The sequence below is a fragment of the Thunnus thynnus genome, chromosome 14, assembly GCF_963924715.1.
Source record: "Thunnus thynnus chromosome 14, fThuThy2.1, whole genome shotgun sequence".
Taxonomy (NCBI): Eukaryota; Metazoa; Chordata; class Actinopteri; order Scombriformes; family Scombridae; genus Thunnus; species Thunnus thynnus.
The window spans coordinates 22,570,549-22,598,481 of record NC_089530.1 but is presented as its reverse complement, the minus strand read 5'-3'; the positions used below and the strand labels follow the sequence as shown (position 1 = coordinate 22,598,481).

At 39.9% G+C, this 27,933-nt stretch overlaps 1 protein-coding gene across 2 annotated transcripts; it reads left to right on the top strand.

Annotated features, from left to right (window-relative positions):
* The first annotated feature begins 2 nt into the window (after positions 1 to 2).
* bcl2l11 (BCL2 like 11) lies at positions 3 to 27,910 on the top strand. 2 transcript variants are annotated; one of them, XM_067610611.1, is made up of 4 exons: positions 3 to 569; positions 3,075 to 3,526; positions 10,278 to 10,399; positions 23,876 to 27,910. In XM_067610611.1, exons 1-4 carry the CDS (start codon positions 553 to 555, stop codon positions 24,041 to 24,043), a joined length of 759 nt encoding a protein of 252 aa, XP_067466712.1. In that variant the 5' UTR covers positions 3 to 552; the 3' UTR covers positions 24,044 to 27,910. The 2 variants fall into 2 exon arrangements, with proteins under 2 accessions (XP_067466712.1, XP_067466711.1); XM_067610610.1 differs by lacking the exon at positions 3 to 569 and adding an exon at positions 1,698 to 2,122.
* The last annotated feature ends 23 nt before the right edge of the window (positions 27,911 to 27,933 follow it).

The window sequence follows — 27,933 nt, the reverse complement described above, 5'->3', positions numbered from 1 at the left end:
TTGTGTGTAATTGAGTCACTGTCAGACACAGAAAGTGAAACAATGCACAGTGAGACAGAAAACAACAATTTAACACTTTCCTTTAAGTTGTTTTTTCTGTCTCTTTGGCATCCTCTCACCATTAAATACAACAGTGGCATCAGCCACTGTTGTATTTAATGGTGAGAGGTAGGGGGAGGCAGAGGAGAGCAATAGCAAAGAGGCGCCCTCTCAGGAGGTGGGACTTTGGAGAGGAGGAGCCTTGATATCAGTGAACACAGTACCTTCAACTGAGAACAGAGAGGAAGAAACAATAGAGCTGTTTGGACAGAGTTTGTTTACCTCCTCTGGTAGTTTCCACACGGTTATTCAACCATCTCTCCTGAGGAAACCGAAACACGAACTCTGGGATTTATTTCACTTTTGACAGTTTTTTGTTTACTTTTGGAAGTTACATATTTGGTCATATTGGACCTGAGGACCCTATTTGGACTCGAATTTATATCATTTATATTACAGCCACATTGTCATCCTTTAATTTTTCGGAGCCCGCAGTGATGTCCCGCCACTGACATGCACCGGCAGTCCAGGTGAGTCGGGATAGAGGGAGCAGAGGTGTGACTGTGACTGTGACTGTGTGTGTGTGTGTGTGTGTGTGACTGTGTGTGTATGTGTATGTGTGTGTGTGTTTGCGTGTGTGTTGTTGTCTTTTTTTTTTTTAACATTACAAAAATCCAGTTTCCCTATGTGCTCACCGGCATGTCAGCTGTCACCCTGCAAACAGACGCCGTGATATCTCTTTTGCGCATAATGGCAGTGTTTTTAATATAAGAAATTAATAACAGCTTTGCTTTTACATTGTAGTATTTTCTCTTAATGTGCTCGGAAAATGTCTAAAAAGTGAGTTCAGTCGATTTTACGGCACCGTTTCCCCTGTAAAACTCCTGTAATACTTCAGTCAGAGTTTAAAACGACTTTTTCCTACTTTGTTGAGGTTTCTTCTATTGTCTAGGGATATAGGAGTATGTTAGTGCGTTTTGCAGTGATCCACAGACTGCGCCGGTGTGTTTAGCGCCGGCTTCGGTTCCTATTATTAAACTCATAACACATTAGTTTTTGTGTTAAGAGCATTTAATAATGATAAGCGCTGCATGGAGGTGAAATAATAATCTCAACAAGTTCTCCAGTGGGTCGCTTTGTCTGCAGGGATGCAGAGGATAAACCGCATTTAATTTGCTAAATAGTGCATGCAGTTTTATGCGGGGATTGAGCACTACACGTCTTTCTAAGTAATGTCAAGACTTATGTGAGGAGATGTTTTCTTTCTAATAGTCAAACTGATTTTTGTTCATATATGAGAGACAGTTTGCTTTGTTATGATCGAGGTCACAGAGTTCAGCTGCCTTTCAGTTTACCTCTACATTTCAGGTTATGAACTCAAGTGAGATTTTTATATTTTTTTGTACATTTTAATATTACCGGACTGTAATGGGTAGGTTATTTTCTTACTTTATTACCAGTTTAGGACATCTGTAAGTGTCTCGAAGTGTCCTGTGGGAGGCGCACATGTACCGCTTGGTTAGAAGAGGAAAACATAATCCAAGACGCACACACTCAGTGCGTCTGACAGCTGCTGGATTATTTTAATATCTTTGTCTTAATAGTAAAGTGAAACCTTATCGTGTTATCTGGAATGTCACTTTTTTTTCTGGTGAGTCTCGACTGTTTTGTGGTTGCCCACGGAGACACAGAAACTACAGCCTACCTCTTCATTTCAATACTGAGACGGTGCAGACGTGCTACTGAACGGATCTCGTTCACATATAGTACCGTGACACCTGATCAAATGCCTTGTTTGCGAGTTTTCTGGCACTGACGTTGTGGATTTCCTTCCCTCAGTTTGTTTTTCCCTCTTGGCGTGGTAGCCGCCGGTACGCTTTGGTGCCGTTTCGCTACACGCCGCCTGACACGCTTAATATCCCTCCTCGTAGCGCTCGGAGCAGCACCGAAACCCACAGGGAAAGTTTACATTTTCATACGGCTGGAGGACAGTCGCCGCGTCCAGTTAAAGTGCGGTTGTTGTCGCTGTTCCACCGTGCGTAAAAATGCGTAAAAAGCAAAAGGATGACCATTTACATCAAAGGTGCGTAAAAGTGTGATTGTCGGCACATGGAGACTTGGTGCTAAAAAACAGTTGCTTATAATTTTAGGTCATTTTGGCACAGAAGTAGGTCATTGCCGCTGGGAATCCGTGCGCCGGGGAAACTGTAGTTAGTCTGGACAAACAGGAAGCGCTGCAACACAATATCATTTCTTTTATTAGAATGTCACGTTGTGAATCTGACTTTGGTGATTAAAACGGAAAATGTCAAATTTCTAAGATTTATTGTTTCTGATGCAAATCAGTGTTTTGAATAATAATCTGCTGAGGTATCTGCATTTTGTTTTGCCTTCATTCAATAAATCAAATGTAAATGAGCAGAAATGTCCGATTAATCTAAAAGATTGTGTTAATTTATTTAGGCTACTCGAACAATTTGATTTCCAGACTGACTGGTCTGCTGAGACAGACGTGTCTCTGTCTGTTTGAGTGTGACGCAGTTACTCCAGCCGCTTCCTTCATGCCTGATTATTTTCCCCCACAAGTCAAACAAAGATGTGCTGCAATCAGCAATTTCTGACAAACAATACAAGCCGGGCGGCCAGTTTGGACAGGAAACCTGGGCTACTGCCTGAGCAGGAACACACTCACTGCACATAAGTCATTTAACACCCACTACACAACTCAAAACGCTTCAGCTGCAGCGGGAAGTTAGTCAGAATATGGTAATTTGTCATTAAAGACAAAACTATTTTGACTAAGATTATTTAAGCGGATTCGTTTTTATAAAATAGTCCATTGCGCGTCATCGCGAAATTTCCTGTGAAGTTAATCTGGTCTGTTGTAAAGGAAAACCTCCAATCTGAGGTCCAGTCCCGGCGCAGCAGTGCGCCGCTACATATCCAGCTGCAGCTCCAGATGCGGCTGATTTGAGGCTGTGTTGAGCAGAATGATGAAAGCCCAGGTTGACGGTGACGCTCTGTTCATCCAACAGACCACCAAACCGGCCCGATGGCTCGACCGCAGTAACGGCGACAGAGGAGAGCGGAGGAGATCTGCCACCCGTCGGTGCCGCCGGACCCTCAGCGCAAAACTCCCGTTCAAAGCCAGCCACCGACCGCGGCGAGCGGAGCTTTGGCCACCCCGGGTCCACCGGAGGAGGAGAGCCGCAGTCGCCGTCCCGGTGCAGACCCAAAGTCAACTCCCCTACAGACAGCCTAGGCGTGTTTCAGAAGAGGTCTATATTCCATCTCCCTTACCGCCGCTCATCCAGCGGATATTTCTCCTTCGAGAGCGACTCGCTTCCGAGCTCCCCGCTCTCCCCGAGGCCAGCGACGGCTGACAAAGCCACGCAGACTCCGAGCCCCACCGGCCAGGTGATCAGTCACGCCCTGCAGCGCATGGCTGAGGCGCATGGCGGAGGACCCGGGACGCACCAGCAGCACGGTGAGCACAGGCACTTTTCATACCTAACAGATAATTAACCGCCAATTCTAAATAGACACGCAGGTGAATAAGTTTATCGTTACAAAGTCCTGTGACAAGTAATAGAGTGACAAAGAAAACAACGATTTGAAACTCATCTAAAAATAAATCAAATGCATTTCGGAAAGAAAACGGTTATTAAAACACATACCATCATTCTTTGCTCTTATGAAAGCACCCTCCTTTGCCTTGTTGCTGCTGCTATAGGTGATGAAATAAGACATCCAGTCAATGATCAACTAAGTCAAACAACCTGTAATATCCTAAAAAAAATCATTATGCTTAATAAAAAAAAAAAAAAACTTTTAATCACGCCTGAAATACCCTAAAATTGCTTGAATCTGTCATCGAGACTGTGTCAGTTTTAAGAGGTGTTAAACTGCGTTCCTGCAAATGGAAGTGTTTAAAGTAAGTATAGGTGTCTGACTGTCTGAATACATGGATGCACACCAAGACACTATATTAATAATTACCATACCTTTTATGTGTGCAAGTTACTGACCTGAATCAGCCAATACAAGCTGCTTTGGCTTTATACACTGTGAAATTTAGCTGCTGCTGTGTGGGTGTAAAGCAAAAATATGAAACCAGATATGAGCTAGCACAAGCTCCCTGAAGCTTCCTTTTTCAAAGATTTGGAGGTTTGGGCGGGTGGTGGTGTTGAATGTTAACAATGATAGTAAAACGATGAACAAAAACATACTCAGGATGTTTTTGTACTCCCCTTTTTCTCCCACTAGGTCTTACTCATGAGAGTTGTTTCCACTACTCTAGTTTTTTGCTACTTTCTCAGATGAGTAAGTCAGACTTGTTTTTTCTGTATCCTGCTTTAATGACTAATACCACGCACACCTCCATCCTGCTGGCCCGAAATCAGGCTGAAACATGCAGATGCTAAATACACCAACATGACTCCTCAGTGCCAAACCCATTTCTCGTGATTCCCAGGTTTTTCATTCTTTTGTAGAATTACGCCATTTCCTGTTTGAGTAACTTTTACTGCTTTTGAGCATGTGAAACCCCCCGGAACCCATTCAGGATAAGTCTAACCAAGCCTTACCTCATATTAAATTCATACGGTCGTCCATGCCAAAACAAGTGAAATTTACCCTAATTATTATATCTTACATCCACATTAGTTTTAACCTTACATCCAAGTCCTAATCTTAACTGTCATGTTGGAAACAAACACACGTCCATAACAGCACTTTGTCATATTGTTTAAACACCATTATATATCTTGTTTTGTGCCTTCGCCTCCTGTTAAACCAATTTATAGTATCAAACCAACTTTGTGAATAAGAATGACTCATGCGTCTCAGCAGGGCTTTTTAGACCTGCTGGGTTTGGATTGCTGCCTCGGATTTACAGTTTTTCATGGGATCCTGCTGAATCGGATTTACAGGAAGGAAGAAGGGTCTTCTATCTCGCTCAACCATAAAGAGCCACGCCCAAGGGTGTGTGTGTGTGTGTGTGTGTGTGTGTGTGTGTGTGTGTGTGTGGGTGTGTGTGTGTGTGTGTGTGTGTGTGTGTGTGCGCGCCATCACAGTAAAGGCATGAGTCAGCAACTTCATGTGAATATTTTAATTAGCTGACATAAAATACCATGTGCAAGTCATCAATCACTATTAAAAACATAAATCCGTCTGTCCTCACCAACTAAGCGATATTAAATGGAATCAGTACGGCCATATTTCTAACAAAACTGGAAGAAAACGTATGTATACACGCTGCTGGAAACTTTCAGTTGGAATATTTGAAATCGTTAAACATCTTTAGTCTTTGGAGCTTTTAAACCAGTGTAAACCATGTAAACAAGTTAATGATTATCCTTTTCATGTGACATTTATAAGTTTACAGTTGAAGATGAAGCACTTAAAGCAGTACTCCAGCAGTTTGTTATTGCACTTTTATAACATTGTCGGCGTTTCGATGGACAGTTAAAAAACAAAACAAAAACACACACATCAAAAATCGATGCAGTGAGGAACCAGACATACTGTTTTTTTTTTATTCTTCTTGTCAAAACCTGCCGCCTACATTACCCATAATGCAACTCAACTTGCGACAGCTCATTTAGGGATTTGGGTGTGTTATGCTAGTAGCGGCTGATGTAGCCTCGAGCCACTAGCTTAAAGCAGAGATGAGCAGCGGGCTACGTTGGTCTGGTAATCTCACTTCTCTCTAACGCCACATCGCCAGATTTTGACTGGATTTATTTATTTTTTCATTTTTAAACTTCAGCACCAACTGAAGCCGCCTCGCCTTGAGAGATTTATCAGATTTCGCGCTGCTCCATCTGGAGCCACAATAGGCTTTGCACAACTTGTTTCCACATGTGTCATGTATAAAATCTACTCGCTCCTCCTTAAGTGTGAAGCACTGAAAGGGTTTGAAGTATCAGTTGAAGAGTAAGCATTGAAAGGAGTTGTTGTCAGTTGAGGGGGAAGAGATGAAAGCAGTTGATATGTCAGTGGAAGATTAATCACTGTGGTGAGCCGATGTTTCAGTTGAAGTGAAAGTGCTGTAAATAGTTGAGCTCATAGTTGAAGTGTAATTACTGAAAGCAGATGATGTGTCAGTTAACATGTAGCGATAAAAATCTTTACACTTTGGTATCGTGTATAAAACGTATCACAAGTTCTTTCAGTTTCATCAACGCTGGCCTACATAAAATCAGCTTTTTTTTTTTTTTGATGAAGCCACCAAAGTGTTTCCTGGACATTCATCCCTCTGTACAGCCATGATGCAGTATTTATGCCTGCTTTTTATTTAGATACAAACACAGCAGGACACGCATGAGTCTGTCACCTCCAGCAACAACAACCTAAAATGGTGCACCAGTGGACTTGTTTACATCAGCACAACTCCTGCTTTTAGCCGTGACGCTGCCGGCTAAAGTTAACCGATCCCGTTGCTTGGTGACCAAAAAAAACTGTGCCATGAGGCTGAGATTCGGCAAAAAACAAACAACAAAAAGAGAGCATCCCCTTACAGCGTTCGTGCAGTGGATGACAAACATATCCACTATGGTTCCTCTCATCCTGTGAAGACTTAACTCATTTCTCAAACTCTCCAAATGTCGTTTTTGCTTGAGGTGCTTGTTCACCCTTATAAAAACGGAAAGAAACACATAATCCTTGATGTAAAAAACGTGTGAAAATGGTGTTTAACCACATTCGTATCTATCTGTGTTTGTATTTCTCCAGGATAAAAGCGCTTTTTAAGAAACATAATCTCCCGTGGCTTTGGAAACCTCAGCATATTGTCTCAAGCTCTGTACATAAGGCTTTGCTTTTTATAATAGCAGTGATTGGCCGGACTGATTGCCTTCTGTCTCTTCTGTTCTTTTTACAGCCAGACAGACAAGATACCAGTCAAAACAGACCAGCAAGTGTGTGTGCGTGTGAGTGCGTTTGCGCGCGCGTATGTGCATAAAAGTGTGTGTGCGTGTCAGTCATTAAGTATGCCAATCAGAATAAGCCTCAGTGTGTGTGTCGCAGTCAAAATAGGCCTGCAGGTCTTTTGTAAAACGCAGACAGAAACCCCTCGCTTCTCATTCATTCTGCTACGTCCATCTGATAGGACAGATAGGAGATGAAAACAAACACACTCGTACCGTACGCAAAATAACATGGTCCTCAACGAATAACAAGTCTCGGGTATCAAGAATGCCTGTTTGTGTGTCAGAGAGAGCGAGATAGAGCATCGGAGCGTCAGGAGGATCAGTTTATCAACTTGTTGTTGTCGCTCTGTGACAGCATGATTACAGCTCCTATCACAACACTTCCTCCTACTGCAGCAGCAAGATCACATCTACAGTCAGGTTCCTTCAGTCGCAGACACACTGGAACAGCTGACTGTGATGCAGTTTTTCTTTGGTTGATTTATATTCACGCAGTTTAATTATAACACAACCTTGGGGCTGGTTGCACAAAAATAGATTTTGCCTGAGGCTTTGATGTAATAAATAGAGTCTAGACTGAAATCTAATCATAGGCAGCACAAAGCTGACTAATTATTGTCTGTCTTAAGTATGAATAATTCGGTATATACTCTGGGTAAATAAAGAATGATTTCAAACCAGAATTCACCAAATTTTTCATCTTCAATTACAAGGAGCAAATTCAGTGATGACTGCAGCAAAACGAAATGTTAATTTGCCTTTTTTTTTTTTTTTTAACTTTTTCCTCAGTGTTAGAAAAACCACGAGTTGTGAGCCAAGACACTGTTCCCCCTGCAGCATGGTTGCACGATATAGAACTTTTAGGTGCTGCTAGTTCAACCAATTAAGATAAGATAAGATAAGATAAGATAATCGTTTATTAGTCCCACAGTGGGGAAATTTGCAGTGTCACAGTAGCAAATGGGATAGTGCACTAAGAAGAAGCATCGGTAAAAAAGCAAGATATATTAAATAAATAAACACTAAAAAAGCAAAATATAATAAGAAGACAGACTGAACTGGTTGAATTCACATTATTGCACATGAATGAATTGTCAGTTTTGGTGTGTGCGGTCTACTTGTGCTGATTGTAAAGTCTGACAGCAGCAGGAAGGAAGGACCTGCAGTATTTCTCCTTCACACGCTGCGGGTGAAGCAGCCTGTCACTGATGGAGCTGCCCAGCGCTGTCCGAGTGTGAGTGGGTCATGTTCTCCATCAGAGACGATAACTTCCTGTTATCACTTCCTGTTATAACTTCCTAGCCGTCGTTCTCCTTTCTCCCACCACCTCCACTGGATTGAGGGGGCATCCCAGGACTGTCAGAAGTCAAGAAGACACTGCTGCCTCAGCACAGAAGATGGCTGATGCTACCACAGAGTCAAAAAAGGTCCTCAGGAGCGTCCCCTGCACTCCAAGAGACCCGAGTCTCCTCAGCAGATAGAGTCTGCTCTGTCCTTTCTTATACAGGACATTTTAAGTATACGTTATAGCATATATACATACTTAATACTTAATTACATGTTTATAATAATATAATCTTGTTAAAATAATCCAGGCACAATGCATGACAGGGTATACGACTGAAACCCTCAAAATACAGTGTCTGCTGACCTTCAAAGCAATATGGTGGTCCAAAAATATAATAAATCCTAAACCTTCAATGGTCAAACAATTAGTTTTAATTTGGGCAGACCACCCCCAAAAGTTTGATGGTTGTTAAAGAACTAATTTAATTAAAAATTAAGGCTCGTCTAGCAAATATTTCCACAACCAACCTCAAAATTACACAACACCAAACCTCAGAGTCACTTGACACTGCAGTGCAGAAAACACTGATGGACTGATCGAAACGGAGCCTCCTCGCTGTATTGGTCTCTTCAATATTGGAGGATGTGAGAAATATTAAGTCTGGGTGTGCATGAGTCATAAGTGAAGAGCGGTAAGAGGTCAGAGCCTTTCATAGTCATATTGTAGTTCATATTGAAAATATAAGATATAACCACAAACACATATATACATTTGCTTTGCCTGGTCAGCTAGTAGTGGTCGTTCTCTACTTTTAATATTGTTACTCTTTCCATGAAAATCCATTTCTTAAATGTTCTGGTATCTACTCTTTTATCTAAACTATGAATAAAATAGAAGATGTTTGTCACAGTAGCTTTGTGTGTCTGCTTTGTTGTTGTTTTCATCTAGATGAATAAGCACTCTGATTTACTTCTCCTCTGTGGTTTTTTATCTTAGCCTGGTGAGCTTGCATCTTTTATAACATCAAATAAACTCAACTGGGTCAAGACTAAAAAAGTCTCTGTTGATATTGTGAACCACCCAATCCTGAATCGCACTCCCACTTGTCTGTCTCATTTCCTCAAAATGTTATTGCTGATGATCCAGACATGCATTCCTGAAAGCTGGACATGCACATCACATGTGAATGTCTCACAAAAAAAATCACATGTGAAGTTTTAGCGTTTTTAATTGGTTTCAATAGTCCTGTTTGCTTTTCTGTCACATGTCCTCACTGTTTGTCATAAGATTCAAAAAACAAAGGATGAATCAGTCATGACCCTGAGAGCAGATTTGGCTGTGATGTTATGTGATGTGTTGGTGTAGTGGCCACAGCCTGAACTGCAGGTCAGGTGATGCCATACGGCCCAAGACGACTTTATGCCACAAACAAATACACATCTGTCACAAAAGGAAGTGCTCAGAACTGATAAATACAAAATAGATTTAAAAGATTTGCCTACTAAATGTTCTTTTTGTGATACTCGTGTGTTTGCAGCAGGCAGAGCAACCTAAAAAACTATTCAGAATCAAAACCCTTTCTGGTTAATATTAATGTCGCCAGTTGGTTCAACATGTATTTTCAATACAAAAGCCTGGGACATGACAAAAAGACCTTTATCAGGATAAAATTCAGGCTTGGAGTATTTCTTTTCTTTCCCCTGCTATTCAGTGTACAATGTATTAGACCATTTTCACATAAGTAAAGTGATGTTTTGTATACCGTATGTATTACTGGAAGATGCATGTTGTATTTTTTGATGTTTGCAGTGTCTTGTAATCCAATGTCATTGACAAAAACTGTATTTTGTGTCATTGGAGACTCATCTTTACTAATTCTTTATTGCAGAACTGTACTGAATAAAAGTATTACCCAGAGCTACCAAGTTAAGTGTTTGTAACATACAATACTTATTGTAAGCTCTTCGTTTGATCATATTAGCAAAGTCTGCATGTTTTTTTTTTCCTCTCTGTTCCAGGAATCTCTCCCAGCCCCTCTAGCACGAGGCAACAAAACGCAGCAGGGGACATGCAGGCGGAGGCAATCGGACGAGAACTCCGACTCATTGGAGACGACTACAATAGAGTGCTCATGTTAAGGGTCAGTGATCATAGACACTGTTTGTGTGTGCGTATGTGAATGAGAGTGTGGGAGAGGGGATCCGAGTATAAGAAAGAAACCACCACATTTGTGGAGCTCCTGATCAAAGTGCTGAACATTCAACAGATGTAGTGGAGCCGCTAATTAGCTGACAGAAGAGGACTGTGGTTAGCTAATGGATGTTAATGACTTATCAATTTTATCAAATCCAACATCATTCTGTCTGAGTCTCTTTTGTTGCGGTTGGGTTAAGTTATTTCAGTCTAGATAGGACTGTGTGAATGTGGGAAATCACTGTTTGTTCAGAGATTAACGTCCCTATCTAGCATGATTCACAAATATTATTTGTCCTAATTGGCTAGTCAGTTTTTATTAAATCACTTAAAAACCCGAAATCAAGTCACAACAGCGGCTGCATAACTGTGTGAATGTAAAGCAGAATGCGGCTGTAAATGAGCTACATGCTCAGCAGGGCATGAAAAAAAAAGAGGAGGTTAGGACAAAAAAATGCCCCTAAAATGGCGCCGTGGGTGATCTGCGGGAGGCTGTGACCAGCTGGCTGTTTCCACTGCGCTCGGGGTGAGAAAAACGAAATGACTTTTGATCAGAAAATAACCAAGCAGACAGCCTGAAGCAGCAGAAAATCCAGATGCCACAGTAACCACTGCAGTTAAAAACACCCAAAACATGTAAACAGCCATATGATTAAAAAAAAACAAAAAAAAAAAAACTCAATAGTAGAGGAGCAGAAAATTAACTTGTTGAACACAGAGAGGGGAAAAGCAGCTCTGTTCTCCTCTGCAAAGCCCTCAGCCAGTTCCCAGCAGTGGGAAAGAAAGAAAAACAAAACTTAGTGGTACAAATTGGGTGTTTAAAATGTGGTGAGACCCAGAGAAGCTCATTGACTGCTCTCATTAGAAAAGTGGAGCTCATTTGCAAGCCTCAGTAGCAGTGGTTTAGCTGATTATTTTGTGGCTGGCTTACAAAGGTACTGATGTAGACTGAGGTGTTTCAAAGTGCCGACTTGTTTCCTCGTCACACAAGAACAGAAAGTTATTTATTTTTGCGCCGAAATATTTTTATTTTTTCCATCGCTACACTAGACATGTTGAATTTGGTTAATCGCGTGTGCACTAAGAATCAAAACACCACAAAAAAGCAGATTTATAAGACAACACTATTTTAATAGATGGAGGGGTAATCCGGCTCTGATTATGACATGAAATGACATTTGTAGTAGTCAGACTATTGGCTTACTGAAGAAATAATCACATTATTGCGGTGGATGTAATTCCATCAGTCAGACTGGGTGTGTTGTAAAGTTGCTTAACTGCAGTAAGAGTTTATTTCCTCTTGGCTTCTGTTTCCTTGGCAACATTTCTTCATGTTGCATCATCACAGTTTTATTTACTCCTCTATCAAAGAGCTGAGTCCAGCTTTAGGAAACAAGACAGGAAGAAGGGGGGAGGGTGGGAGGGAAATCAGTGCTGGGTTAAATTCTCTTTAATCACACCAGAGAAGTGGATTAAAAAAAAAAAAAAAGAAGTCATGAAAAGGCACGACAGAACTGTTTCATCTCAGCGAAGAGCTTCAAATGTAGCCTCAATGCCAAAAGCTTAACAGCGATAAAGCTACAACTCTCAAGCCGAGCAGTCGTGTTTTGCCCACTGTGTTTAATCTTCTGGTTGCTAATGAGCATCAAACAAGAAGACGGTTAACCCTTTCTGCCCTCTTGCTTCTGCATTTGTCTCTCCCAAAAAACGCACAAGCAACCTTTACAAAAAAAGCACAAAACCCCTTTAAGGGTGTTATTTGAGTGCACTTATGTTCACGTGGCTCTAAAACCCATCATTAACAGAGCTAAATTACCCATCCATCTTTCAGTTTTGGGTGTTCTTGCAGCTATTGATGATCAATCACTGCATTTATTTGCCTTCTCTGTGATCAATTATATGTCTGTATGCTCTTTGGATATTTCAAGTTAGGCACAGAAGTCCTGGAAATCAGGCGTTTACTCTCAGTGACGTCAGAAAAGACTTTTGTTCACTCTGTTTATGAACTTTTTCATGCAAAGCAAAGCAAAGTTTGCTTTGGCCTTCGGAGCTGTGATTCAGGAGCAGAGGAACACAGAGGGGGGCTGGAGAAATATGTGAGAACGTGATGATTCAAGGCTGTGACTCAACACTTATTCACACTAACGAGGGAAGACAAAGAGAAAGACAAGAATAGAAGTGTGTGAGTTTGAATGTGGTAAGCCCTCTGTGAACTTCTGTGAAGAATTACCCAGAAAGAGTGCGCATGTGTATTTGTTCGTGCCGCAGAACAATGAGGAGGCAGCGAAAAGAGGAACATGGAGGCTTGTTCCCTGTTCTCTTGCCAGGTGTTGCTGCGGACAAGTGTACATGTATAGTTACACATGATTTCATAACAGTAAACTAAGACGCATTTCAGGTTTTTCGGATTTTTAATTGGGATATTTGATCATCAGTATGAGTAGGGAGGAGCCTTTTGTTGCTGAAACAAACCAGAAACTTAGTTCAGCTGCGTTTGTTCTGCCAAGAAACAACAAATAGTTGAAAAAATTAGTCCTGACATGACCATGGCAGCGAAACATATAGCTGAAGAAAGAGGGGCAAAACATTTGGATACTACCTAATAGGGATATGCGGAGAACCCAGTATTTGTATCTGTATCTGTATTTGTTGAGGCAGCAAAATTATTTGTATTTGTATTCAAATTAAAGTGGAAATAGGCGTAACAATCCTGTATTACACTTCTAATTTTAGGATATTTCTGTGTTCTTCAATGAACTATTTTACAAAGTAGAGCTCCCTCACTAGGTCTCAAACCCCAATCTACCAGACCACTGACAACTGCGCTGACCACTCATCCAAAGCTCAGCCTCCAACAGACATACAGACCTCCAGCTATTTATACATCCATGACACAGAGATAGACAGAATGGAGCATCAGATAGCGATGTAATCTCGCTATGCTACAAGCCCTGACCTGCGTGCTGTTATTTGACTTTTTTTTTTTTCTTTTCCCCGAAAACAAATAACTTTAAAAATAAACCCTATTTGTGCTTTTCCGATGCCAGCGAGGAGGTTGTCTACTTCCTCTCCTGCCCAACTGTGAACCAACGAGGACCGAGTTGGCTGCTCTGAAGTAATGAGAATAGCGGCTCTGTGCAGATTATCATAGTTAGTTTGCTTGTCATTCCCACTGTCGGAGAGTATCCAGCAACTGAAATATTTTATCCTCAAATCTCTCAGTCCTTAAGATCCTCTACTCTGAAACCTGATCCAATCCTTGCAAAGCAGGCATTGAACCAAACCCATGCAAGGCATCGGGTCAAGGCACAACCTGGCTTGTTGACAGGTAGGGGTGTGTTTTGTTGGCTGCTGCACCTACTTGCAAATGATGACTATCAAACATTCGACTAAGACTTCCATCGCAAGGCCTGGATTGTGGCGCGTGCCCTAGTGCCCTCATTCCACGCAACACTCTGGCGTTTTGTAACCAATCCCTGGAGTCTTTGTGAATCATCATATCTGATCCATCTCTTGAGACCAGCTCTACTTGAATAAGTGACCCTACCAGCGGCCCGGATCGAACCCAGACACACTGGAGGGATAACAACTTTGAAGAAGTTCTCAACAATGTCAAAAAATTCACACTTCAAACAGTCTGAGTAAGATAGGCGAATCACAGCGAATCATTATGAATCATTTCTTGCTGAACGCCTCCTTTTGAAAGTGTCTCAGGCATGACGAGGCTCGAGGAATCACATCTCTGTGGTGGGCTCGGAGGATGCCAGAGGACAAATATAGGAAAGTTCTCACCAAAGTCACGAACGTCCTCTCTATCATCAAAGAAACCCAGCTGGACATGGAGGCAAATGTTTAACTAAATGGATAACTGTTCCTCTTAATAAGTAGAGAAAATTGACTTTGTGATATTGTTATATAGTTGTGTAATTTTATTTTAGACTTATGATGCACTGAAAGAAAGGTAAAATACAATGCAAATGATTACTGTTAAAATGACAAGCATTAAGAAGAAGTGTGTTGAATTATCATTATATTGAATGTATACCTCACAGAAACTTGTGATTGATATATGAGCACAAAGTATGTTAAAAATAATCTCATTCAGTGCACTGGATAAAATTTGTAAGTGTGTTTGTATTATACTCAGTGTTAAAGTGGCCTTGGGAAAGGAATGAGAAATGGGCGTGTGGGGTGGCAAGAGTGGCTGTGGAGAAATGATAGCCAGGAGAAGGATTGGAAATAGTGGTGTAAAGTGACCAGGTGCAGTTATAAAAAATAGAAGAACATGACTGGATGGAACTGGATATGCCAGGCATGTCCAGTTCAGCCCAAAAAAACCTATTTTTGGGACTTTGGGTCACTGCACCAGGTGATGTAGAGAGATCATAATGGTGTAATTGGCTAGTATGAAGAGGTTGGACAATAGGCGTGCCCTATATAAGACAAAAGATATAAAACTGGAGGCTGAAGGTCAGCTTGCCAGGACATATGTGGTGAGCCTTGTGTGCACTATATATTGTTCTCCTTTCTTGCCGGCATTAAAGTACATTTTGCTGCTCAGAACTCTGATTCTTTTATTTTTTGAACATCAAAGAGAAGTTTTGTCCTTGAGCTGAACTTTTTTCAACTGAGATCCAAAGATTAGACACGATAATATAAGAATTATGACCATTTAATACTAAAGATGCTACTTTATGGGTGAATTTATGATATTATAAGGGTTCAAAGTTACTTAAAGGGATAATTCAGCAGAATCTGACAAGTCCTCCCTCCCCACAATCGCCAACCCTTCATTACAATACCGTTGCATGCTGAGCTGCCCTTTATGTGCGTGTCATAGTTGACAGAAGAGCTTTAATCAGCTTCATCGTGTGAAGGCGTCGGCCAAGTGGCAGAGCTGCATCGCTTCAGGTTGTATAGGCTTTCAGATGACTCATATCATCTGCACAAACACAGAGAAGCACAAAGGTGTTTCCTCTCACTTCATCTTGTTTTATTGACAGAAAAATTAGCAAGGCACTTATTTAAACCACTTTCCGTACAAACAGTGTTGAGTTGATTAATTATTTGTTGGGGAAACCTGTACAGCGGTATGTAATCACTAATATAACGATAAGTAATTATTTGTTTTTCAGTAATCTTCCTGGCTCTCTCTCCTTTGTCCTCATTTAATCCAGCCTCTCTCCTTCTTTCTCAGTTAAACATTTACACAATGTGTGTGTGTGTGTTTGTTTTCAAACATCTGTAAACGTGCTCAGTATGGTGTCCGTATGTGTGTGGTGTGACAGCCTAGTGTCCGTGACAGTGTAGATTCATTATTGCTCAGCCCTGTGGTTAAAGAGCTCTCAGGGAGCAAAGCACAAGGTCTAATTATCCTGCCAAAACACACAGACAGACACACACACACACACATATACACACACACGCACACACACAGACACACACACACACCCACACATACACACACTCAAACAAACTCCAACACGCTCTGTCATCTTTCAGTAGGAGGTAAAACCCTTTGTCCTGAAGACAGAAATAACTCAGAGGAACATTGTGGACCAGTCGGGTGTCACTGGCTGGCTGCTCCTGTGTTTTTGTTTGTGTGTGTGTGTGTGACAGAGTAGGAGAAGGTTTTTTAACCCTTGTTTAACCATGAGTAACGAGTATTGCTCTTTCCATCAGTGCAATGCAGAATTTATTAAATACAAATTTACTGTAGTATTTGTGTGTTTATGTTGAATTCGTGTCCTGTGTGTTGTGAGTTGATTTAAACAGATTTCCTTTTGTCATTCTCTGGAGCAAAAGAAAGTATGATGCCTTGTTTGGAGACTCTAGGACAGTTTGTGAAGAGAATATATTAGAGCTGTAAGACGATAAATCCATTAGACGATCAACAGAAGATTAATCAGCAACTATTATGATAATCAATTTATTGTTTTAGTCATTTTTGAAGCAATAATGTCAACAATTTTCTGGTTACATCTTCTCAAATGTAAGGATTTGATGTGTTTCTTGAAAGTAAACTGAATATCTTTGAGTTTTGGACTGTTGGCGAAATACAACAAGACATTTAAAGACATTACCTCGGGCTGTGGGAACATGTAACTGACATTTTCTGATATTTTATAGACAAAGCATTCAATCAACTAATCAAGAATATAATCATCAGATTGATCGATGATGACAGTAATTGTTAGGTGCAGCCCTAGAATATTTATGTCAGCATCACTACATTTATTACTTTTCTTGGCTTTTCTGAACAAGCTGAGGAATCCATATTGCACAAACACCAACCTTAAATAACTTCTAAGCTCTACATCACTTTTCACATTCGCTGACTTGCAGGCATATTTGCATTTTGAGCTAAATTTTAAAGCTTTTTCGGTGGGAAACACAAAGATAAGAAGATAAGTTGTCTAATCTTATGAAACTCTTAAACATATAGTGACACAATGTGGACCTAGGGAAGATTAGGACTGTATATTGCATGAATTGGACCTTCTAGTTGACATGTCAGGTTAAATGAGGGAAACCTTCAGTAGAGGTTAAAATAACTGCCCCTGACACAGATGTTCTTCTGTTGAACTACACACTTACTTTCTCTTGTGTTGTTTCAGTGTGAAACTACACCTTGCTCTACTTGTGTAGTTCCTGCAGGGGAGCTGGGATTTCCTTCATTATCCATGCACAGAGCACCTTGTTTGCATTTTATTATGTTGTGAAATTACAGAAGGTGACAACTAAAGGTGCAGGGATTGAGTGTACATTATGACAGCTAGTAACAGGGATGGGCACTCTTACCAGAAACACATGTAGAGCACATAAAAGCTTGATTAAATATTTTTGCAGTGACAAGTTAGCCACGAATGTTTGTGGAAGAGGACAAAAGCAATAAGTAAGAACAGAAGATAGTAAAAGAGATGACGGGGACAAAGGTCATTTATTGGATTCAGAACTACAACATCACAAATGCAACCTGTGTGTGTTTGTGTGTGTGTGAATTTTTTGTATGTGAACTTGCGATGCATGCTCTGACCTCAGCAAATCTCCTGATAAACATTTTAAAAGTTGAAACGTTTGGTGAGGTTTGCATAGTGGCACTACAAAGCAGAAACACAGTGAGAGTAAGAACGATAGAGAAATAACATAACAAAGCCAGACTCAGCTTGCATTGTGTGTGTGTGTGTGTGTATGTGTGTATGTGTGCTTGTTTGGTGTGTGCGCCTGTAAGTGTAGCCTTGTTGAGAGAGCTATTTTTAAGAGGCAGCATAGTAAGTTGTGGTGACCAAACAAAATCACATGAGCTTTTTGGAACTGGCTGACTCAATGTTTCCACTGTGAAAAGAAAGAGAGAAGAAGAGTAAGAAAACAAGATGAGAAATTTGAAATCTTCACTGTCAGAGATGTGTCTTTACCAAAGTGCTGGGGCAAAATCTGTGGTTTACAAACCCAAACAGATGTGGAAAATATGTAAAATACATGAGATTGCAGAAAGGAGAGCCATGTAATAGAAAACCCCCATTCGTATGCTATTATTTGTCAATTTTTTGCATTGATTTTGCAGGTTTTCTGACTAGCAAGTTGAATACTGAGGAGTCGGGACACTGCTAAAAGCCTCCTAAGTTTTGGTTTTGTTGTGTTTGTGAGTAATTGTTTTTGACTCATGCTTCTATTTTTCACAATATATACCAGTGTTTTATCTTTTTCTACCAAACGCTTACAGTACATTTTACATTCTGCCATCCATTTTGCAAAGCTATCCTTAAATTGTAGACTCCCTCCCTTCCAGTCAAATGTTATTATGTTTCTAGTAATTGCATTACACAATCAGCTTGCAGACACTTGAAACTTAAGTAGAACAAAGAACTCCTGTACTGTCTTCTTCACTTGCAATTTAAAATGATTTATTGGGAACAACATTTTGGTAAACAGACCTTTATCAGGTTATTTTACAAGACAAAAAGAGAGACCATCTTAAATAGGTTGGTTGACCAACATGGACCAATCAGGTCACACTACAGTCTTACATCACTCATTGAATCAAGCATTATACATAATCACATCATGGCACCATATGCCAACAATATGAATAGACAGAAATATAGAGAATGTACATTTACATACATTACATCTTCATAGAGATATTGAGAATATTAGATGTTCTGGGAAATTATTTAAAGAAAACAGTTATTTAAAGAAAACTAGTAGACGAGCTGTATCATCTTGCTTGATCGATCGACTATAAGATTGTTCAGTTGCTTCATTGGTGCACTGACTTACTGACTTGACAGGTGGATTTTCTGGTTGACTGAATTTCTAAGAAGTTCACTGGCTGACTGCCTGTTTGGTTTGTCTCTTGTGTTGAGCATGTTTTGCTTCTTCTAAGTAAGTTTATAAGTGTTTTCCCATTGCATCACCGCAGCAGCACGGTGTGCATGTGTCAGTGCATGTACTGTACATTGTGGTGCCTGGATGTGTGCGTGTGTGCCAGATGAACTGCTTGTTAGAAGTCTGCAAGAGTTGCAGTGACAGCAGGAAAATGATTTGTGGCAGCAGGTTTTCTATTCTCAGATAATGGAAGGGGTTATTTGAGGTAAAGGTTCAAATGTGAAAAACTATTAGAGGATCGCAAATGTGTGTGTGTATGTGTGTGTCTGTGTGCGCGCGCACGTGTGTGTATTTCCTTTTCTGTAATCCTGAGGTAAAGGGTTGAAAATCAAGAGTGTTTGGTGAAACCAGTTTTGGCTTAATGTCAGACTCTCAGCCTGCAGTTCGTCAGCTGAGGTGAACATCTGCTTCTGATTACAGTTCCAACCTCTCATCTTGACTGAGAAATACGATCAATCATCCAAATAACAGAGCAGCTCTATTGTCTACATGGTATTTTTAATCTTAGATATTATTTCTATTCCCTGAACACCTGATTTACTGTAACCTTTCCCCCTGCAAATAACAGCAAAAGAAACAGATTGCTAGTCATTGGGTTTTTAAATAGAACAACTTATAACAAGCTGCTGAGAGTTAAATGAGAAGATCAACATCACAATCAAGCCTGTGAGCAAAGAGCCAGGAAGCAGTTAGCTTAGCTTAGCATAAAGACTGGAAGCAGGGGGAAACAGCTAGCCAAAGTTAAAAAATACACATATTTGCACCTAAATCTTAAGTATAGTATATAATTAACACAAAGAATCTCATTTGTGACTTCCTGCAGTCCTTTCATCATTGTGAGTTTGCCAGGAAGTCAACAGGGACTCCATGAAGTCACTGCACCCAGCAAGAGATACTTACAGCAAGTAACCCCCATAAAACCACAACTGTTTGTTTTGATATTACTGGATCAAACAAACAAAATTCAACATGTTAAAGTGTTAGTTCTGGAGGTGCTGGTAGCTGTAATTGTTCACACTTTGGACCACTTTGGAGTCCAGCTAGCTGTTTCCTCCTGCTTTCACTCTTTATGCTAAGCTAAGCTAATTGCCTCCTGCCTCTAGCTTTATACTTAAAGACACAGACACAAGAGTGGTATCAATCTTCTCATCAAACACTCGACAAGAAAGCAAATATGCATATTTCCTAAAATGTCAGTCCCCTTGAATCATTAAATCAAGTAGTAGTAGGGATTAGTTTAAAGAAGGACAATGATCTGATCACTCACAATTTGAGCCTTACAGTAGGTGGTTTGAGACACATTGTCTACAGATTTTGGTCAGGTATATTTGCGTCAATTGTGTTAAACCACATACATCAAGTGTCAACTCCTCCCAGGTACACCACATCCTCCTGTTGTGTCGAAATTGACAGTTTCTTCTTCACTTTCATTGGCTGTAGATGTAAAATATAATAAGTGCTCCACCGTGACTACAGAGCAGGATATAATGTGGAAGGACATCCACAGATGGCATTATGCATTTTTGGGCAAGTAAAGGCAACCTGATTAATCAGATGTAGTTGTACAATATTCTTTAATATCTGGGAGATGCAGTTCCTTGTTCAAAAGCACCTTAAACCCCAAGCGCTCCAGTAGAGCTGCTCAGTGTCCAGGCTGTGGTTGTACTGGGCATGATGGTACTAAAAATACATGCTTTACAATATATATACTAGTTTTAAAATGGCAAAACCAGCTGACTAACCCCTTTCCTATTGGCATAGTCAGGTATCTAGACATCAATAGATCAACAAATTGAGCATGGAATAATGAAAGAAGCTATCAGTAAGTTTGCTTCATATCTTGAGACTCATAAATCTGCCAGCAAGGTACCTCCCCTAATTCTGCAAACTGCAGGCCATCCTGACAGTCAAATCATTGCAGTGGTTCATGAGGTGAGGAGAGAGCACAGAAACACTGCCAGCTTTAAAACCACAAAGCTTGTCTCTGTCTGCTTAGAAGAGAGACAAGCCTCTAATGTGTAATATCATAAACTCGGCCGCAAGCAATTGAGCATTAATAATGTCAGTGTTTTCAAAACAAGGAAGTATAATTAAATCTCTAAATGCCATATATGGTGTAACCTGGGAAAAGAAATCACTGAAGAAAAATCACAACCCTCCACTGTTAAAAATCCACTTGAACTTTCTGCCCTAAACAAAAGCAAAGCTCTAGGTTGTGATGTCAACACCCTTTGCTGTCCATGTACTGCTGAATTAAAGAGGAGGCTGAATTAATGCGTTCAGAGTTCACCTGAGCTTGTACACCCACACGAGTGTTAATTTATGATGATTCTTGAAGTTCATGTGGTGGACATGAAACCAAATCCCCCAAAAGTTTGGAGAGTTGGTCTTCACTTGTAGCCAAACACAACAGTCTCTTGATGATATTCAGGAAAATCAAGGCTCAGTTTTGGCAGCACTGAAATTAGTATTTGGTAATTTCAATTACTTCCTATGTTGTTGTCTCCAAAAATGTGGATTTAAAGTTTAAAAAAAAATTAGGTGATGATTCCTGGAAAATTAACGTCCCATGAAAAGTGGAAAACATATCATGTCAGAATACCATGTTTTTCCAGACATTTCTTATGGAGATTTGTTCCCAATGTTGTCATGCAATAATAAAAAATATGGTCATGATTGATATAGCCAAAAATGTTTTTGTTAAAAAATGGATTCCATCGAATATAGCTCACTATCTAGCTAGCCAACACGTTTGGGAAAAGCCCCGCTAGCTTGTTGAAATTATATGATAGAGAATCAGGAGGCCGTTGATCATGACGATCACATTTTCCTCAGTTAAGTCACATCAATTTAAGTATGTCTCCATAATTGAGTTGGAGTAGAAAAGAGTGGTGCTTCCAATTTACAAGGAAACCAGTTGGATTGTTTTTTTCTCCAGCACATCAGGATATTTGCTTAACATTGCTAAAGTTGCTATAAAGCTTTATTACCTTCCCCAGGTCTCATTGCTGGGATGCTTTTGAGTCTTAAGTCATGGTGCCTTAATTCACAGTTAATGGCGTCCTGTCATGCCTCAAGCGTTTGAGTCCATATGTTTGAACACAGGTTTGAAACTCAATACATGTACGTCCTCTAGGTGCTTTGCATTCTGGTCTTCAGCTACTGTGGATGTAATTAGTCTTTCTATCTCTTCTACAATGCATTTCTTTTTTTAATAATCTTTGAGGTGCTATGAATAAGTTTCTATTGTATGAATCTATTAGGCTTCAGGTCAAACTGGTTTACAGGAAATCGGGGTCTAGACTTGTTCAATATTGTATTCTGAAAAAAAAGCAGGCTGTGCCAGCTCTGTGGTCATCTCTGACCCATTTGTTTGACCAAGTCAAACAAATGGGTCTGAGTCAGAAGCAGAATTAGAAGCAGACTGTGATTCATCACAGGGTTAACTGGTCTTCCCCTCACCTGTTTCCTCCTCTGGCATCAGGGGTTTCTCTGGTTTTTGGCTCACTTTTCACATTAAACCACACGGCTTTGATATTCCTCTCTTGAGCTCGCTGTAAAGATCCTGTTTTTCATAGTACAGTCTCACCCCGAGGCAAAAGACTTTTTCTGTGCCAGTCGATGTCTGGATGGTATTGTACAGTCCATCCGGCCAGGCGGTATTTGAAGGGCTTCATGCCAAAACAGGACATCTATTTGCCAGAAGGAAAAAAATGTTTCCTACTCTTGTAAAAGCCTTAGTTATTCTTGTAAATGTTTGTTTATCTGAGCAATAGCAGCTGAGGATGAATATTTAAGCAGAACTCTGCTTCACATTCACACACCTCCAGGATTTCACACCCAAAAGCTGCATAGTACAACCGCAGCCTTCTAATAGTGACTACTGGGAGCTGTTTTTGTTACTATTTGTTTAATTGAAAAAGATGTCTAAATGAATCAGATTCATTCCTAACGTAGGTTTGAATTCGAGATAGTAGAGAAAATATGGTAAGTATCTTGCACAAGGCCTAAAAATAGCAGAACCTTTTTTTTTTTTTTTTGCTTAAGTAGCAGAAGTGTTTGTTAGTGTAGCAAAATTACTAGCTACTTTTCAAGTCATTCATAGTGGAGATCCCCACCCAACTCTCTACCTTTCTTTAGCGACAAAAGCTGTGTTGTTTCTGGAAAGAGTTTCTTCAGGCCTGAGCTTCCTGTTGCACCAGGAGGGGAAATGTCCTTTCTTGTCTGTCAACTTATCAGCGAGAAGCTGCTGCTGCTCTAGTAATGGACCTGGTCCAAGGCACAGGGGCTGTTGACTCCATGGATAAAGAGCAGAAAAGAAAACCAAACACGTGTTTCAGTCAACAGGGCGCCGAGTGTGCCAGAGTGACTTACTGGGATATGGAGAGGTGTTCAAAATAGCCAGAGACAGTAAAGAGAGTTCAAGCGTACACTGTCAAAGGACAAAGTCCTAACCAAAAACTGCAGTAGAAGTGAAGTGAATTAATTTGTTAATTCCTCTTATTCGAAGATGATGTTGCGATTTATTCTAAGAAAAACCTGCAGAATCTGAGCCTTCATAATTTGACATCCTTTTTTTAATGATGATGATGTGTCACGGAAGTTATGCTTCTAATCTCACAAGATCTTGCACAATGCAACCTGAGTTTATCTTTAAACATTAAAAACATTAAAAAGTCAGCTAGACACATTGTTCCCAACAAAATCATGGCGTTAACGTCAGCTTATTTAGCTACATAGCTAAGTTTAGCTACTTAACAGTTGTCATTTGCTGGCCAGAAACAAGAATCCTGTTTTTGTCTGCTTCTGTCTTAAATCAAGGGCCCATTGTCTCAAAATGACATAACATTTTGTATCATTGACCTCACCTTCCTTGCTACTGGACTTTCTTTTTCAAGTCGTGTCTCTGCTCAGTCTTTTGCTGTTTGAAAAAAGGATTTTTCATTTATTTTGGTGTGAGCATGCTGTATATTTTTTAACATAATTCTCATTAATACTCTAAAACCTCTTCTTCTCTCTGTCCTTTGTATTCCAGGGGGTGGCAGGTGGACGTAGGCGAATTGTGATCCATCCAAACCAGTTGCCGTACATCCAACAGGAGCCCACCGTCCTGCTGTGCGTTGGCATCCTGCTCCTTCTGATTGGACGGATAATCTACTCACAAGGCAGTACGAACGGCCACCAGGACCACTCTCAGGTTTAGCTTTTGGAAAACCCAGCAGACGTAGCACCTTTGATAATGTATCTGTGTTTTTGGATCTATCACATCTTTTCCCATTTGAGAAAAGAAACTTTGGACTCTGTTTGTCTTAATTTCAACAAACGGAGATTTTTTAAAACCTTTAAGAAACTCTAAAATGCCTGGATTTTTGTTTTTGCACCTCTGTTTTTCCTTAATGGTCTCTGAGCCTTTGCAATGCTACCAAAGAGCCAGGATTTTGCACTCCTTTGCAGAGCATGGGGCGGCCATGTCACCTAAATATGCCCCCCTGGAAGATTACGCCTGTGGAAATTCAAATGTGCCTTGTACAGTTTTCTGTTAATTTTTTCTGTTTGTTTACTTTTCTGGCTTCTTTTAAGGTGTATTATTGTACAGAGATTATGAGTTCCTCGGGTGGATCAACTCTGCAGACCCAGGATTGTTAAAATACGTTGATCCGGTCCTCAAAATATTCCCCTTCCTTTTGTAAAATGATCTTGCACTCCTGTCACACCAACATGCAACAGACTCATGAACCTGCATGGGAACCAAATGGGCCAAAGTAATCATTTTTATCACACATGGTTCCTAAACAACTGTGCCATTTAATGGTTTCTTTCCATGAAATACATGCGTGCTTATGTCTACATAGTGAGTTAGGAAGAGTCGATTGTACATCTGTGTTTTCAGCCATCAAAATGAATTGTGTCCTGCCATGCCATGAACTAAAGCCCCATTTGGACAGGATTAATATTACAGGGAGATGTTAGGTGGATAATAATAGTTTTATTCTGTGGTCCTCGTAAACCTGAGTCATTGCTCTGGAGGACATTTTAGCCATAAGGAAAAATAGTTTCATCTATCTAATGGGAGAACTGATCAGCACAAACAATATTTAAATACTCAACCTCCCCTAAAAAGTCTGTCCAAATGAAGCTTAATACTGTAATCCATTAATACTCCATTAATGTTTAAATGTCCGTTTCTTTGTTGTGTCTTATTTCAATGTCCCGGGTCAAGTTTTAGCTATAGTACCTCCTGCTACCATTTGGCATATAATATGTAATCAGATGATCTGTAATCCAGATTATTATCCATTCAAAGGTACTTTCAGTAGATGCAGTTTTTTTCAATAAATGAGAACACATTTCTTTGGTTTTTCACTAGTTTTCTAAATATGCACTTATAGAAATGTTTAGGCCTCAAAAATTGCAAAGTATTTCATGACTACCTTACAGTTTATCAAAGAGTAATTTGTACACAATAGCTAGTTCTGTCTCTTACTGTGTAAACTGAACCAGCCCAGACAGTTTTTACTCACCATGAGGCAAGGGCGTAGGTTTGGTTTTAACTTAAGTGGGGACATTTTTTTGTTGGACGGCCAAAGTAATTGTGTATGTATCACCCTTTTCTTTTTCATAGGCACATGTGTGCACACACATACACATATAAAGAGCCTGACCCTGCAAAATGTTTACTGAATATGCATTTGTTGACTTGCCTGAAACCGGACTTGTATCATGATTTTTTTTCTTTGATTTTTACATTTATTTTATTGATAGACTACTTAACTATAAATCTGAGACCAAAATTAACATTTAAAAGTAACATATCATAGACTGTCACAATTAATGTGTAGAAACCTGTAGGTAACATGCTGCTCTGTAACTAGCTGCTGTAAGGTTTTCAAACCTCACCTGAGATTCTGTCCTTTCAGTTTGTGGATTTGGGTGACACAACTCAAGAGTTTCATGACAGAGCCACAGTGATGCTCAAACCTATCTTTAAATCATCTCAAAAACTTTGTATTATTTTTCATTCAACTCCTGAACATATGACTAGATCTTTCACTATGACATCAGAGCTCACCTGGGAGGCCGCAGCTAACCTCTCTGTGTGTCTCTGTGACATCAGAGCTCACCTGTCTGTGTCTCTCTGTGCTGTTCAGGCTGCTGCTGACAGGATTTTCATAATTAAATGATGCCTGACAGTCACAAACAAATCAGTTGGACAAGCTCTAAATAATGTTCATGTCTTAATGTCACATATGCAATAATAACTCTGCTCCTGATACACTCATGGAAAAGGGGAGAGATGGCATTAAATAGTAAATATTTCTCCCACTAACCTCAAAGATTAATGTTTGGATTGATCACAGACCATTCTTATTAAGCTCAGCTGTTATTGACACTTTGGTTCTTCTTTAAAAAGGACCAGATGTCCTTAATTTGCTTTAAAATGTTGTTGTTGTGTTAAATTGTTTAATTAAACAGCATGTCTGAGCTACAATCACAAATTAGCTAACAGCACCTAACGCCTGACATTAAATATCAAATGATCTAAGTTTTGTCCATTAATTTTCAATTTCTGTGACGTTTGGAACGTTTAACTATAAATACTAACCACTTCATATTTTCCACCTCACTTACTCCACTACCACTGCTGCTGCTGCTTAGCTGCTGCTAGTCAACAATGTGTACAGCTTCAAGTTGAGGGTTGCCAGATCATCAGGTCGAGTATCCCCCATATGTTGCTCTTTCCCATTTAATCATAACTGCAGAGATCTTCCTGTTAACATTACATGGAGTTAAAGCGGATAGATTGTTTGAGATCGGTAAAAATATTCGTATGGACAATCCAGCAACACCTTGATATTGGTAGGGACATGTTCCTACCGTCCATACCAAAATCTACGCCCATGTTGTGTGTGGTTCAGTTTCATAGAAATATCCCTTGACCCATTGATAAAGGTAACATGATTTTACTAACATAGTACCAACCTTCCTCTGTACTGAAAAGCCTGTGTGTTTCTGTAACACTAGATTCAATCTGGATGATGAACTTGGCTATTCAATAAAATCTAAATTAAAAGATTTCCACGAATTTTAGAATCACTTTTATCACCAAATACAATCAGTACACATGAAGGTGATGGTAAAAAAGGCATTAAATGGTTTCATTCCAGTCTACATTAAAACAAAGATTTTGCACATTAATAATCAAAAGCAGGAGCAACAGCAAAGTAAGACTACTTCATTTGTTAATACAACAATAGAATCTGAGTATTTGTTACAAAGCTGCCTAATTACTGGAGTGAAACTCAAAAAAGATGATGAACATCGATAATAAAATAATGTGAATCATTTAAATCATTAAACAGTGTCATTTCCCACCAACTTGTTTACTCATTATATCAGACAATATAGTCTTCCACCGTTCTTTGTTTCAACCCCTGGATTTAGCATTAGCAGCCAGACTCAGTGCAGTTGGCAGGGCTCCGTTTGTTGACAAGGTCATGTTAGCTATTTATTAGCGCAGTGATTCAGACCCGGCCAAGTCTCTTCATGTCTGCCAGGTCATTAAACACTCTCAGAAAGAGATTTCTGGACAGAGACCAAATGCTGAATAATACAGAGTAAAAGAGTGTTTTGTCTCTGACTGGTTGGCTAACTGTAACATAGAAACAGTGGTGATATGGGTCTCAGATTAAGTACATTTAGTCTTTGAACTCTTCAGGCTCATTAAAACATATAAGTTCTGTTGTCATGTGAGAAACCACCAAAAGAAGGCCATTGTTTTTTTGTTTTGTTTTGTTTTGTTTTTTGGCTTATGATAGCTACAATTCATGTTACCAGTTACAGCTGATTAATACCAAACTAGAACACTGAAAAGAGCAGTTAAGAACAGATAAACAGCCGAGTAGCCTGTCAAAGTGTGAAAATCTTTTATGCAAAAAATATGAAATGCCTGCTCTTTAGTATGCACAAATATCTGGATTTCTTCTCATTTGGAGGATGTAATTACGTCAATTCATTTTGTTAACTCTGAAGAACGTTAAGAAGTTGAATATATGGAGGTGAACAAGAATTATGCAAGAAAAGGTTTGTCTGAAG